General features: G+C 42.9%; 1 protein-coding gene across 1 annotated transcript; it reads left to right on the top strand.

Moving 5' to 3' along the window:
- On the top strand, positions 1-11,593 carry fam32a (family with sequence similarity 32 member A). Its single transcript, XM_078555626.1, has 4 exons — positions 1-142; positions 2,881-3,040; positions 4,932-4,985; positions 10,576-11,593. Exons 1-4 carry the CDS (start codon positions 72-74, stop codon positions 10,642-10,644), a joined length of 354 nt encoding a protein of 117 aa, XP_078411752.1. The 5' UTR covers positions 1-71; the 3' UTR covers positions 10,645-11,593.
- The last annotated feature ends 1,832 nt before the right edge of the window (positions 11,594-13,425 follow it).

The following is a 13,425-nucleotide window of genomic DNA, read 5'->3' as shown; positions in this document are numbered from 1 at the left end:
GGGCAGTGAGGCAGGTGTTGGTGTTGTTGTTGTAGCTGGCGCTGCTGGTTCCGGTTCCGGTTCCGGGGAAGATGGCCGAGTATCAGGCGGTGCAGCGCGGCGCCCTGAATCTGAAAGGAGTAGCCGAGCTCGGCGTCAAAAAGTGAGAATGGGAAGCTGGGAAGCGGTCAGGGCCCGTCCTGGACACCGGGGCTGTGCCCGCTCCGCAGCCCTTGTTTTGAGTTCATTGTTTCAGCCTCTGGATTAGTTTCCCTCCTGGAGAGGGAGAGTCACACCCCAGTCCGGGGACGAGAGAGTCAGTGCTGAGGGAGTGCTGCACTGTCAGAGGGTCAGTGCTGCACTGTCAGAGGGTCAGTGCTGCACTGTCAGAGGGTCAGTGCTGCACTGTCAGAGGGTCAGTGCTGCACTGTCAGAGGGTCAGTGCTGCACTGTCAGAGGGTCAGTGCTGCACTGTCAGAGGGTCAGTGCTGCACTGTCAGAGGGTCAGTGCTGCACTGTCAGAGGGTCAGTGCTGCACTGTCAGAGGGTCAGTGCTGCACTGTCAGAGGGTCAGTGCTGCACTGTCAGAGGGTCAGTGCTGCACTGTCAGAGGGTCAGTGCTGCACTGTCAGAGGGTCAGTGCTGCACTGTCAGAGGGTCAGTGCTGCACTGTCAGAGGGTCAGTGCTGCACTGTCAGAGGGTCAGTGCTGCACTGTCAGAGGGTCAGTGCTGCACTGTCAGAGGGTCAGTGCTGCACTGTCAGAGGGTCAGTGCTGCACGAGTGCTGCACTGTCAGAGGGTCAGTGCTGAGGGAGTGCTGCACTGTCAGAGAGTCAGTGCTGAGGGAGTGCAGCACTGTCAGAGAGTCAGTGCTGAGGGAGTGCAGCACTGTCAGAGAGTCAGTGCTGAGGGAGTGCTGCACTGTCAGAGAGTCAGTGCTGAGGGAGTGCTGCACTGTCAGAGAGTCAGTGCTGAGGGAGTGCTGCACTGTCAGAGAGTCAGTGCTGAGGGAGTGCTGCACTGTCAGAGAGTCAGTGCTGAGGGAGTGCTGCACTGTCAGAGGGTCAGTACTGAGGGAGTGATGCACTGTCAGAGGGTCAGTACTGAGGGAGCACTGCACTGCCGCTTCCCTGGAATCTTTCTGAAAAATCTCCCCTGTACTCTCTTAAGGACCTCCATATCCTTCCTAAAGTGTGATAAGAGCTGGACCCAATCCTCTTGTTGTGACCTAGCCAGTGCTTTACACAGATTCAGCATAACTTCCCTGCTCTTGCACTCAATTCCTCTATTTATAAACCCATGGTCTGATATACTTTGTTTACTACTCTTCCAATATGTCCTGCCGCCTGCATAGTTCTGCACCCCCAGGTCCCTCTGTTCCTGCACATTCTTTAGAACTGTGCCATTAAGTCTATATTTCCCCTTCCCTTCGCCAAAATGCGTCACCTCACACTTCTCTGTATTAAATTCCATCTGCCATTTGCCTGCCCATTCTGTTATATCCATGCCTTGATGCAGTTGACTCAGATCATTCTCACTGTTTGCCACTCCTCCGAGTTTGTTATCATCGGCAAATTTTTGAAATTTTACTCTGTATTCCAAGATCCAAGTCTTTTATGTATTTCAGACAAATTAGTTATTAGCATTTACCCTTGGGGAACAAAACTGTCCACCATTCTTCAGTCTGACAAACAACCATTTATCACCACTCTGTTTTCTGTCTTTCAGCCATTATTTTGATCCAAGCCAACACTGATCCTCCTATTCCATTCACCTAGAACTTCTGACTCTGATGAGAATGACATTTTATCTCCAGTGCGCCTCGCCTGGGCCAGTGCTTTTCACTTTATTAGTAGTAAAGGCTGACATTTTCTATAGCAGGGCATGGTGTCTGTCATTAGACCTGCCTTTGTACATGTAGATTTTCTATATTTTTGCATGACAAGTTGCAAAAAATGTTAGCTGATCAAGGTACAGGAAGGCAAATCGGGGCATCTGAGTGAACAGGGCACATAGCTGTGTCTCCCCTTAACCAATCAGATTGAAGGATGGTGAAATTAACGGTGCAAGGACTGAGGAGGAGGGTGAACTCAAGTGGGTGAAATCAACGCTAATTAAGACACGGAGAAATAAGGATGAAGCGAAAGATAAGATTGAAAGTGAGAGGGAAGAAAAGGAGCAGAGAGGAGAAATAAATAAAATTTGGTATTTTACTTTTTTAAAGATACCATTTTTGCCAAACTAACCCCATTGTGGTGCACCTGTTTGATAGTTATGTTTAACTGCATATCTGTTTCATGCCTGATTTTGTACCATTTGTGCCTAAATAACAATGATCAGTATTCACTCGACATTATTTTGACAGAAAAATCTGGCCCATTATGTATCGCCCCCCCTCATTTCTCTGGATTTTAAAAATGTATCATTATTATTGAGATTTTACAAAGCTAGATTTGGGGTTCAGTCTGTTACTCTGTCTAAATATTGAATTGCGAGTTAGATTGGCAAGAAACTCAGCACTCTAATTATTCCAAAATTGTTTCTAAAACACACCTTCAGGATTACTGTGTCTATAGGAAAACTGCTGTGGCAGTGGCAGGACCTTGGGTACGTGTTCAGGAGCTGAAGATATATTCTCTTGCCCTTTGATTTAAATGATAGGTTTTTACCCTTGTCCTTTCCATAGTATTTGTGTCTGTCTCTGGGACTGAGTCTGAAGGATGAAGCTCCTTTCCTTTCCCCTCTCTCTCTTTCTCACCTCCCCCCCCCCCTCACTCCCTCCCTGCCCAACTCCCCTCATTATAATCTCCACTCTCCATTGATCTGTGCACCTTGTTTCCCTCAATCTCAGCTGTCCAAGACAAGTGCTAAAACCGGGATCCTTTGTGTTTTTAAAAAAGGAAGAAAAAGAAGAATAAGGAAAGCAAGAAAATGCTGGAACAGATCACCTCAAATCAGAAGCAGCATACGGCGAGGGAGGAGGCAGGAGAGCATAAGAGAGTGACCGTGGACAAAAGAACTCCAGCACAGAAGGCATTTGATAAGATGCAAGAGAAGCGGGTAAGCTGTTAAATCTTATGAGTAAAAAGAAATCCAGGGATTTCTGGGAATCCAAAGCTAGTCAATCTGTGTTTGTAAAGAGTTAATGTTTTGGTTGTGGGGCCTTTATTCGAATTGAACTGGGGATCTGGAAATGAAACACAATGGTGGAGAGAGGGCATTGGGTAGAATATACAGCAAAGAAGCATAAAGCGTCAATAGTGTAAGCTTATATCCTGAATGAATCATTATTCATTCACAAGATGTGGGTGTTGCTGGCAAGGTCAGCATCTGTCACCTATTCCTAATTGCCCTTAACTGAGTGGCTTCCTAGGGCATTTCAGAGGGTATTCAGAATCAACCATATAAGTGACTGTGGGTCTGGAGTTGCATTTATGCCAGACCAGGTAAGGACAGCAGATTTCCTTCCCTAAAAAGACATTAGTGAAGCAGATGTGATTTTAATGACAATTCATAATTTCATGGTCACCATTACTGATCCTAGCTTTTTATTCCAGATGTATTTATTCCAGATGTATTTATTTAATGAATTGAATTTAAATTCCCCAGCTGCAGTGGTAAGATTTAATTTCATATCCCTGGACCAGTATTCCAAACCTCTGGATTACTAGCCCTGTAACAGAATCGTACCCCTAAAATGGAAAGACATGAGCGAATAAAGGTAAAAGAAACTGTTCAGCTGGAGCAGTGACCTGTCACAGGAGGGGAAATGGGAGGACAGAAGGAACAATCTGTAAACTGATGCAATCTGAAATAAAAACCAGAAAAAGCTCGAAGCAGCCAGTAGGCTCATCAAAAAGACAGGCCGGAACCCTGGGTGAACACTACTCCTTCCTCTCCCAGCCAGAACCTCAGGTGAAGACCAATCCCTCCCTCTCCTGGCCAGAACCATAGATATTGCACAGCACCCCCACTCCCCTCACCATCCTGCTAGCAAGAGCTCTGGTTGCAGCCCAACTAAACAAACCACCCACTCCAGGCAGACCATGGTTTGATAAAGAATAAGGCCACTGGCTTCTCCCAAAGGTGTCCATGGAATCTACCCCCCGGACCCTGCTTCCACTGTCACTTTGTTCCATGCCCTGACAAAATGAGTGATCCACAGGTAGTTATGATTTGAAGTTGCTGCAGTTGGTAATTGGAGCAGAGGGTGGGGTACCCAGGATAACTGCTTTAAACTGCATCCAGCAGGTATAATGTGAAAGGGAATGTGATTTCTGAGCTTTTAACTATCCTTGTACCGAGCACGTTTCTGATATCTGAGGTAAACAGTCAGTTAGATAAGACATGGATAGTCTCTACTAAAGGAACACACTTCTTTTGAACTAAACACAACAGACACCTGAAGTCTCTGAGCTAATGATAATCGATCACCAAGGTCCTGAGCAGCTTGGAGCTCCAAAAGATGAGCAAAATTTCTGCAGATCCTGGAAATGTGAAACAAAACCAGAAAATGTTGGAAATGCTCAGTAGGCCAACTGTGAAGAGGACAGATTAATTAGTGTTTTAGGTATGCACCCTTGGTTAGAAGGGGAGGAAATTATGGATGAATGACATTTAAAAAGGAACAGAACAAGGGAAAATGTCATTCTCCCTCTCTATATTGTGCGCATGCTCACACGTAAAATGCTTAAGTGGAGAACAAGAAAAGGTTAGTTGACAGAATGAAAATGTGAGATTTGCTAATACCTCATCTGCCATTTCACTGCTTGCTGTTCTCTATTAAACTTTGTGTGTTTGTTTCTCGTCTCCCTCCCCCACGTCTTGTCCTGGACCTTCCTCAATGCTGCCCGTAATTCAAAACTGCAAGCTTCTGTCTCTTCTACTTAGCTTTGTAGAGATCACAGTTCCAGTCCTTTTCAATCTCTTTCTGCTTTTTAATTTCTTGCAGCAAATTGAAAGGATTCTGAAGAAGGCATCAAAAACTCACAAGCAGAGTGTGGAGGTAAGATGTTAGTTTTCTTCCGCTTGAATGCAAATATCTTATTGATATTTAAAATTTTGAAATTCGTTTTAACTTAACATTTAACACTTTAACTACGGACCAAGTGCTGGAAAATGTGATTCGAATAGATAGGTGCTTGATGGCTGTCATGGTCACGATGGGCCGAAGGGCCTGTTTCTGTGCTGTACAACTCTAACTATTTTCAGAAACCTTGCAAATAGTCAAAAGTTGTTTTGTTTAAGAATCTCTGGCAAGAGAGGAATAATTTCTGAGTTTACAATGGGAAATGAAGCAGAGCAAATAAGAGAAGTAAGGATAGGGGAACATGTAGACAATAGTGATCACCATGTTAAAATAATAATAAAGGGCCAAAAATCCACCTCCTGTGTTATAACAATTCTGTGGTAAGTAGGACAAAGACAAAAGTAAAGTGAAAAGGCTATTTTTGAGAGAATGAGAATAGAATAAACTGGAAAAGAAATTGACAGAGAACAGTAGGAAGTATTTAAAAAGATGATCAAAGGAGCTCAGGAGAAACATTTTCCATTAAGAAAAGAACAGACTAGATACATGAAGGATAAATAAAGAGACAAGTTCAGACCTGAAACTAAAGGAAGAAACCTACACTACTAATATAGATGATAAAGAAAAGGATGACAAAAATGAAGAAGCTAGAATAGAAATAAAAGTTAGGAAAGCAAAGAGGAACTACAAAATTAAATTAAGGTATACAAAAAGGAAATAGAAAAATATTCCACAGACATATTGACTAATGAAAAATCAGGATTAGGATTGGACCGCTAAGGGATACACATGGTAATCTCTCAAAAATGGCAGAAATATTGAGTAAATACTTTGTCTCTGTGTTTACCTGGAAGCCTAATAGAGTAGACCTGGCATTAGAAGAGATGAAAGAAGAGGAAGACACTTGAGATAGAAAGGAGGTTGATAGATGATAAATTGATCACATTTAAGAAAGGACAAAATCCCTGGTCTGGATAGATTGCATCCATGCATATGAAAGAAGTTAGGGAAGAGGTAATAGAGATACTGTTACAAATATATATAAAAATGAATAGTGCCAGAGGACTGGCGAACAGATAATGGGATTCCCTGAAAAGGAAGATAGAACAAGGAACTATAGACTGTAACTTAACGTCAGTGGTAGGAAGGATAATGGAATCTTTACTCAGAGATCTATTGGAAAAACACCTGGAAACTTAAATTATTAAACAGAAGTCAGCATGGATTCCAAAAAGCAATGTCCTGATTGACCAAACTTATTGAATTCTTTGAAGAAGGAACAGAAAGAGTATACCGAGGATAATGTGGTAGCTGCGTTCATTAGTTTTTCAAAGGTCTTTGACAGGGTACCACACAGCAAACTCATGAGCAAGGTCAGATGTGAGTCAGTGGGCAGGTAACAGCATGGATAGCATTCTGACTACAAAATAGATACAGCAGTAGGGGTGAAGGGTATCTTCAATGGTGGCAAATCGTGCGAAGTAGTATTCCACAGGGATTGGTTCTGGGATCACTGTTCACAATTTACATTAATGATTTGGACTTGGGAATCAGAGTACATTTTCAGAATATTTGGATGATAAATTGGGGTAATGGTTAATACTGAGGAAGACTAACAAATTACAAGAATATATGAATATATGACATAGGAGCCAGCTCCGCCACTCAATAGGATCATGGCTGATCTGTTTGTGTTGCGAGTTCTACGTTCCCATCCATCCCTGATAACCATAGATTCTTGTTAAGTAAGGGAATCAATCTACCTCTGCCTTAAAAATATTCAGTGATCCCGTTTCCACTGCCTTCTGAGGCAGTGAATTCCAAAGTCGCACAACCCTCAGAGAAAAAAATTCTTCCCAACTCTGTCCAATAAGGGTGTCCCCTAATAAACTTGCAGAACGGATGTGCAATTGGTAAAGTAATTTCTGTACAAAGTGAGAGATAATGCATTTTGATAAAAAGAATATGGAGGCCACATATTGCTTGATAAAGAATCTAAATGAGGGAGAGAAACAAAGGAATCAAAGTGTAAAAATGTACACATCATTAAAAGTAGTGGCACAGGTTAATAGCCCATAAAAGTCCATTGCTTCCATTTCTGCTTTTTTCTCCCCCTTTATTTTCTTTTCTCTTTATCTCTCCTAGACTCTCCTCACTTGTCATTGTGTCTCCTTTCAATTCTCCCCTCTTTGAGTACATGCCTCTTAATTGTCTACCCCAGCAGTACAGCCTTCCTACTCTCTTATTACCATCCCAGACTTTACTCTCTCTTGTATAAACCTACAACTCCTTTCTTGGCATCCTCCATACAGCTCATCAAGCCACTCATTGCTGCCTCCTGATGGGCAACAACCCCAACTGTCCCATCTGACTCTGTTACCAGCCTTCCCATCCAGAGCTTTGCTGGGGGCTAATCTTTTCTACCTCTTCCACTCACACTCACTCCTCTCAATGCTGATCCTGTGGACTCTGTCATTGGATCAGCTATCATCACCCCTCTATGCATCTCTCTCCACAGATGTTTTCAGACTTGCTGAGTATTTACAGCATATTCTGCGTTTATTTCAGATTTGCAGCATCCACAGTATGTTTTGCTTTTGAGTTGAAGTGATATGCTAGCCTTTATTTCAAACAGGTGACCATATTTTCTCCTGGTTAGTCAACACCTCAATTTTAAAATTCTCATTGTTGTTTTCAAATCCTTCCATGGCCTTGTTCCTCTCTATATATAACCTCCTCCAGCCCAGAACCCTCTGACATATCTGCGCTCCTCTAATTCTGATCTCTTAAACATCAATGGTTTCAATCACTGCGCCATTGGTGGCCGTACCTTCAGTTGCCAAGGCCCTAAGCTCTAGAACTGCTTCCATAAACCTCTCCACCTCTCTTTCCTCCTTTTAGACACTCCTTAAAACCTACCTCTTTGGCCAAGCTTTTTGTAATCTGCCCTAACATTACCTTGTGGCCCAGTGCCAGATTTTGCTTTATAACACTCCTATTTTTTTTTAATTCATTCGTGAGATGTGGGCTTCATTGACTGGGCCAGCATTTATTGCCCATCCCTAGTTGCCCTTGAGAAGGTGGTGATGAGTTACCACCTCCTTGAACATCTGCAGTCCATGTGGCGCATACCTACACCACATGAACTGCAGCGGTTCAAGAAGGCAGCTCAACACCACCACCGCAAGGGCAATTGGAGATGGGCAATAAATGCTGGTTTAGTCAGCGACGCCCACATTCCATGAATGAATAAAAATAATTTAAGGAGAAGCTAGATAAACACAAGAGGGGAAAGGAATAGAAGAATATGCTGATAGGGCTAGATTAAGTAGAGTGGGAGGAGGATTGTGTAGATCATCATGCATTTGGGCCAAATGGCCTATTTCTGAGCTGTAGACCCTTATGTAATTTTATTAGATGTTGCTACCGGATTTCTGTGCAATTTATTGCAGTGTCTGTTTTCTACCCTTGCATGGCGCTGTACTTCCCAATGGCCGAGCCTTGTTCAATTGGTGGTTACAGCCCCACGCTGTGGTGTGATTGTGATAGTGCACCTCTGATCTCTTCTACATTATCCAGTCAGTGACTACCTGGCACTTCACTTGCACATGGAGCTAAATCAAAACCCCAGCTATATTTTATAGTCAGCCCTAAGAACAAGGCGCCATTCACGTCATTCAGCCCCTCGAGCCTGCTCCGCCATTTAAAAAGATCATGGCTGATCTGATAGTAACCTGAAATCTGCATCCCACCTTCCGCCGATAACCTATCACCCCCTTGCTTACCCAGAATCTATGCACCTCTGCCTTAAAAATATTCAAAGACTCTGCTTCCACTGCCTTTTCAGGAAGAGAGTTGCAAAGACTCACAACCCTCTCAGTGAAAAAATTTCACCTCTTCTCTATTTTAAATGGGTGACCCCTTATTTGTAAACTGTGACTCCTAGTTCTAGATTCTCCCACAAGAGGAAACATCCTTTCCACATCCACCCTGTCAAGACCCCTCAGGATCTTGTATGTTTCAGTCAAACTAAACAGTGAATGCAAAGGAGGACTGGAAATGACCTGCTCCCTCCAGGGGTGTGGCTGTCAACCTACTCCTCTCCTTTCCTCCTTTATGCAATTCCCAAAGAGAGAAGATAAAAGAAATAACTGCTGTTATTGTTAAACTGGTGAAAAATACAGAGATTGAAAAGAGAATTGAACATTTTGTATGTATTTTTCATAAAAACATTCACCGACAACACCTGTCACTTTGAAGAGGTACTTGTGGAAGGGGAGTGTTCAGGGGCTGGTTTATACAGAATGCTTGAATAAGTCTTCCAGCATCAGGATGGTGATGTGAGGTTACCGAATTTCAGCCTTTCAGTCTCCCACCGATATTTCTGAGAAGCTAGTTTGAAAACTAAAAGACATATGGAGCATTTTTGAATTTACTAGGTTTTTAAAAAATCCTTTCTTAAGATTTGGGAGTTGCTGCCAAGGCCATCATCTATTGCCCATTCCTAATTGCTCTGTCAATTGGCCGCCTTATGGAGCTGCTGCAGTCCATGTGGTGGAGATATGCCCACAGTTCTGTTAAGGAGTTCTAGAATTTTGACTCGGTGATAGCGAAAGAGAAGTCTCATGTCAAGGCAAGGCTGATGTTGGAGGGGAGCTCGGAGGTGATGGTTCAAATTAGTTTGAGTGGCAAAGCATCAGTCTGGAGAAAGGCTGCTGGACTTTTTACTTTTAAAGAACAAAGTTGAATTTTCCTGCAAATTGTTGTTTCCCTCTTGCTTAAAATGAAATCTGTTGATCTTAGCTTTGAACCGTTTGGTTTATGCTGACTGATTGTTTAGAGCGTTTGCTTTCCATTTTGGCCCCTGTGAGCAAGCAAATTGCTGATGAGAAGTTAACTTCATTCAATATTGTCTTCATGTCATCTGTGCAGTGTGCATATTCAGCACTGTGTCTGCACTGAGGTTATGTTGAGCTGCTATTGCTAATGGAAATGAGCTGCATTGTTGTCACGCAAAACCCACCCCAGGGGGACCTGTAGAAATCTGTAGTGTCCCAGAATTTCTGATGAAAATGGCCTGAGCATCCTTGAATCCAGCTCCTTTTTGTGTTGGAATGAGGAGAGAATGTGTTGTTTTGAATGAAAAGGAGTGTGTGCTGTTGTAAATTAATACAGTGACCTTCAACCCCCTTGAGCTTTGGGTCTGGATGAACCAATCAATAGCCTGCTCTATCTGCTGGCTCCGAGGGTCCCTCATGCTGCTAGTATGGCCACACTCTGCTCTGTTCCCAGTCACAGGCTGGTGGCACAAGGCGCTAAATTGTGAGTCCAGCTCTATGCACGAGGAATGAGAGTTTTGGACAAAGGTCTGACACACTGGAACTTCAGAGGTGCCCTTCTGAGGAAGACTTGAGATCTTACAGTGCTCCCTCTATCAGCACTGACATCGCTCCTTTCACTGTGTACCTGAATCTCCACCCAAACACAACCAGACTCAGAAGCTGCTCCCTTTGGGCACTAGATAGTCTGTTATCCAAAATGTAACTTTTCTTTGCTTTTCTTGCAGGAGTTTAACCGACACCTGGATACCCTGACAGAACATTACGATATTCCCAAAGTCAGCTGGACTAAATGAGAAGATGGAGGAAGCTTTTGGACATCTTTTTGTTGGGAATTTTCTTTTTACTTTCTGAATTCTTTGCACCTGCAGGAAATTAAAATAGATTTGATCTCTCTCTACCAACTCATCTGTGAGGAAGAGACCTAAACTGCTGCTGAATCTGTCGACACAGTGTACCAGTTAGAAAATATAGTTTCCCTGTTGAAATGGCTCTTGTGGTTACTTGTTTCCTGAATCTAGAAAAGTTTTGCAATGTTGGATACGCAAAACCAATAACTGATCACTTCTCTTCATACAAGTGCGATATTTGCCCTGGAGTGATGAGTGGATTACTCTGTGGGTTGCTTTGTTTATCTCTAACGCCTGCGTAATTTTAGATCTTTTTCCAGATATGTATCACAACGTTCAGACATGAAGCTAGCCAGCTTGCTGGTCCTTGCACCAGTGGCAGGCACAGTATTTAACACAACTTCCTGCTTGTTTATAGCCAACAGCTGAATTTATTTTTGAAATTGGCATTCAGTGTGACTGGAAGGAAGCTCATGGGCAGAGGGAGGAAGATGGCGGTAGAGAAATATCTGGGATGCCACAAGAGGCTTTGCAAAGGAGCCTGATTGATGTACCTTCCATTGTTAGGAGTCGAGCCTGACCAAGTTAGCCTAGGTGTAACATCACTGGGGTGTAAGCTGTATCAACCAAAACGTGGAGGAATCTAAAAACCTCTGTGTATTAGTCAGATGATGAATACTGTTCTCTGTAGATTTGAACTGCTGTGCTTTCTGCACTCAGGAGTGGGAACTTCAAATCATAATATTGATATCTGCAGTCAGTTCAGTTAAGCTCTTGTCCTGTGGTTGAACCAGGTTAGCTGTCATACCCTGTCTGCAGTGACTTTTTCATTGCTGCTTTCCTCCTGATGTTTGAGACCTTCATAAGGCAAAATAAAATCTTTTAACACACCCCACCCCCTTCAGAATTATTTGTGCTTTATTCAAAATGCTGAATGCAATGTAGGACAAAGTTTTGCGATCACAGCCATCACTAGGCAATCTCTGGTACCTCGCTCTTTGCAACTCATCATTGAGGTCGGGTCATGGGGGTGAGGAGTGGTTTGTCGTGAACAAAATAGGAATGCACATATCAAGATTAGAATAGAACGGGAAAAAATTGCAAACTTCTGTCCATGATGCTATGTGAATGCGGAATCCTGGTGTAAGATGTAGACTTCTGGAATTTCTTCAAGCAATAAATCCTGCTCACTGCCTTGGAGACCCTACATTAAGTCAGTGAACTTGTGCTAATAAATTAACACACTAGCTGAAATCAGAGTTTGGAGCAAACTGCCTATCACCAGTAAAAATTTTGAAAGAAAGAACTTGCTTTTACATAGCACCTTTCATAGCTTTGGAGTGTCCCATAATGTACTTCACGATCAGCTGCTGTCATGCAGGTAAACATGGGAGCCAATTTGTGAACAGTAGAATCCCACAAAATATCATGAGATAAACTTTCATGATGCTGGTTGACAAATAAATGGTGGACAGGACATGAGGTGACCTGACCTTTATATAGTAACATTTGAGCATTTATGTCTACCAGACTAGGAAGATGGATTATTAATTTAATGTCTCACCCCAAAGCTGGCACATCCAATACTGCATTAGTCCCCAGTACTACACAACTTATCTTATGCTCAAGCCCCAGAACCCACAATCATCTGATTCTGAGGCAGAAGTGCTATCACTGAGCCAAGGCTGGTATTTGGTCATCAGACCCACAGTAATACCCAATGTCCTTTAACACTGCACAACAAACGCAATGACATTTCTAGCATTTGTCTGAAGATGCAAACAAATCAAATTGGATTTCATATGCGGCTTAAAGAAGCACTTGAGTCTGGGAGCACTCTTGATTTACATTAATTCTTTCTCCTACTCTTAGAGAAGAAAATAAACCTTGCCATCGATTTCTTTTACGATGTTGGTCAAGTTTATCACTACAATTGAGACATTGGAGCAGAGCTAATCTGAAAGTGCCTTACAGTCAATGGCTCCTTTTGAAGTGTTGTCACTGTTGTAAGGTTTTCCAACAACAGTCAAGTTGTGCACAGCAAGCTCCCACAATCAGTAATGAGTATTTCTGAAAAAAGAGACATGTCTAAGCTTTACGTCTTGCACTCGTCAAGACACTCGCAAGAATACCAATATAAGGGGAAAACAACAATTTATATTGTATGTGAAGAGAGTGCTGGTGGTTGGCAAATGGCATTGCAATGGAGAATGAACCATTGGTGGTGACTGACAGTTAACTGCCAAGTGTTATTTGAAATTTAAACCAGTCAGCTTGACCCTGATTGGTCAAGGCATTGCGCTGAGGAATGAGTCAGCGAATGGCTGTCACTTATTTTGCTTAGCTGAAACAGGCACGGTGCCATCAAGGCAAAAAGATGTTATGCCTATCACACAAATGAGTAATGTGGTATATGAATTTCAGTGCCAGTGTGATGCTAGGTATGTAGGCCATACGTCCCAAAGACTGGTGGATCGTATCAAACAGCAGGTCCCAGTCGCTGTTCATAACGGGCAGGGTACAGACCGTGCCCAACCAGTCCATGCTTGCAAAACTCAAAACAAGTGTCCTACATCAGATGTGATTCCGCGATTGGACAACATTTGCTAAATAATCCTCACCGAATGGCCTACTCCTGCTCCTATTTCTTATGTCCTTATTATCTGTTGACACCTTTGACTGGAGAGTCTAAAACCAGGGGTCACAGTCTCAGAATAAGGGATCAGA

This window comes from Cetorhinus maximus, chromosome 13 (assembly GCF_964194155.1).
Source record: "Cetorhinus maximus chromosome 13, sCetMax3.hap1.1, whole genome shotgun sequence".
NCBI lineage: Eukaryota > Metazoa > Chordata > Chondrichthyes > Lamniformes > Cetorhinidae > Cetorhinus > Cetorhinus maximus.
Note: the sequence above shows the minus strand (reverse complement) of the source record. Positions and strands in the feature narration are given on the sequence as shown.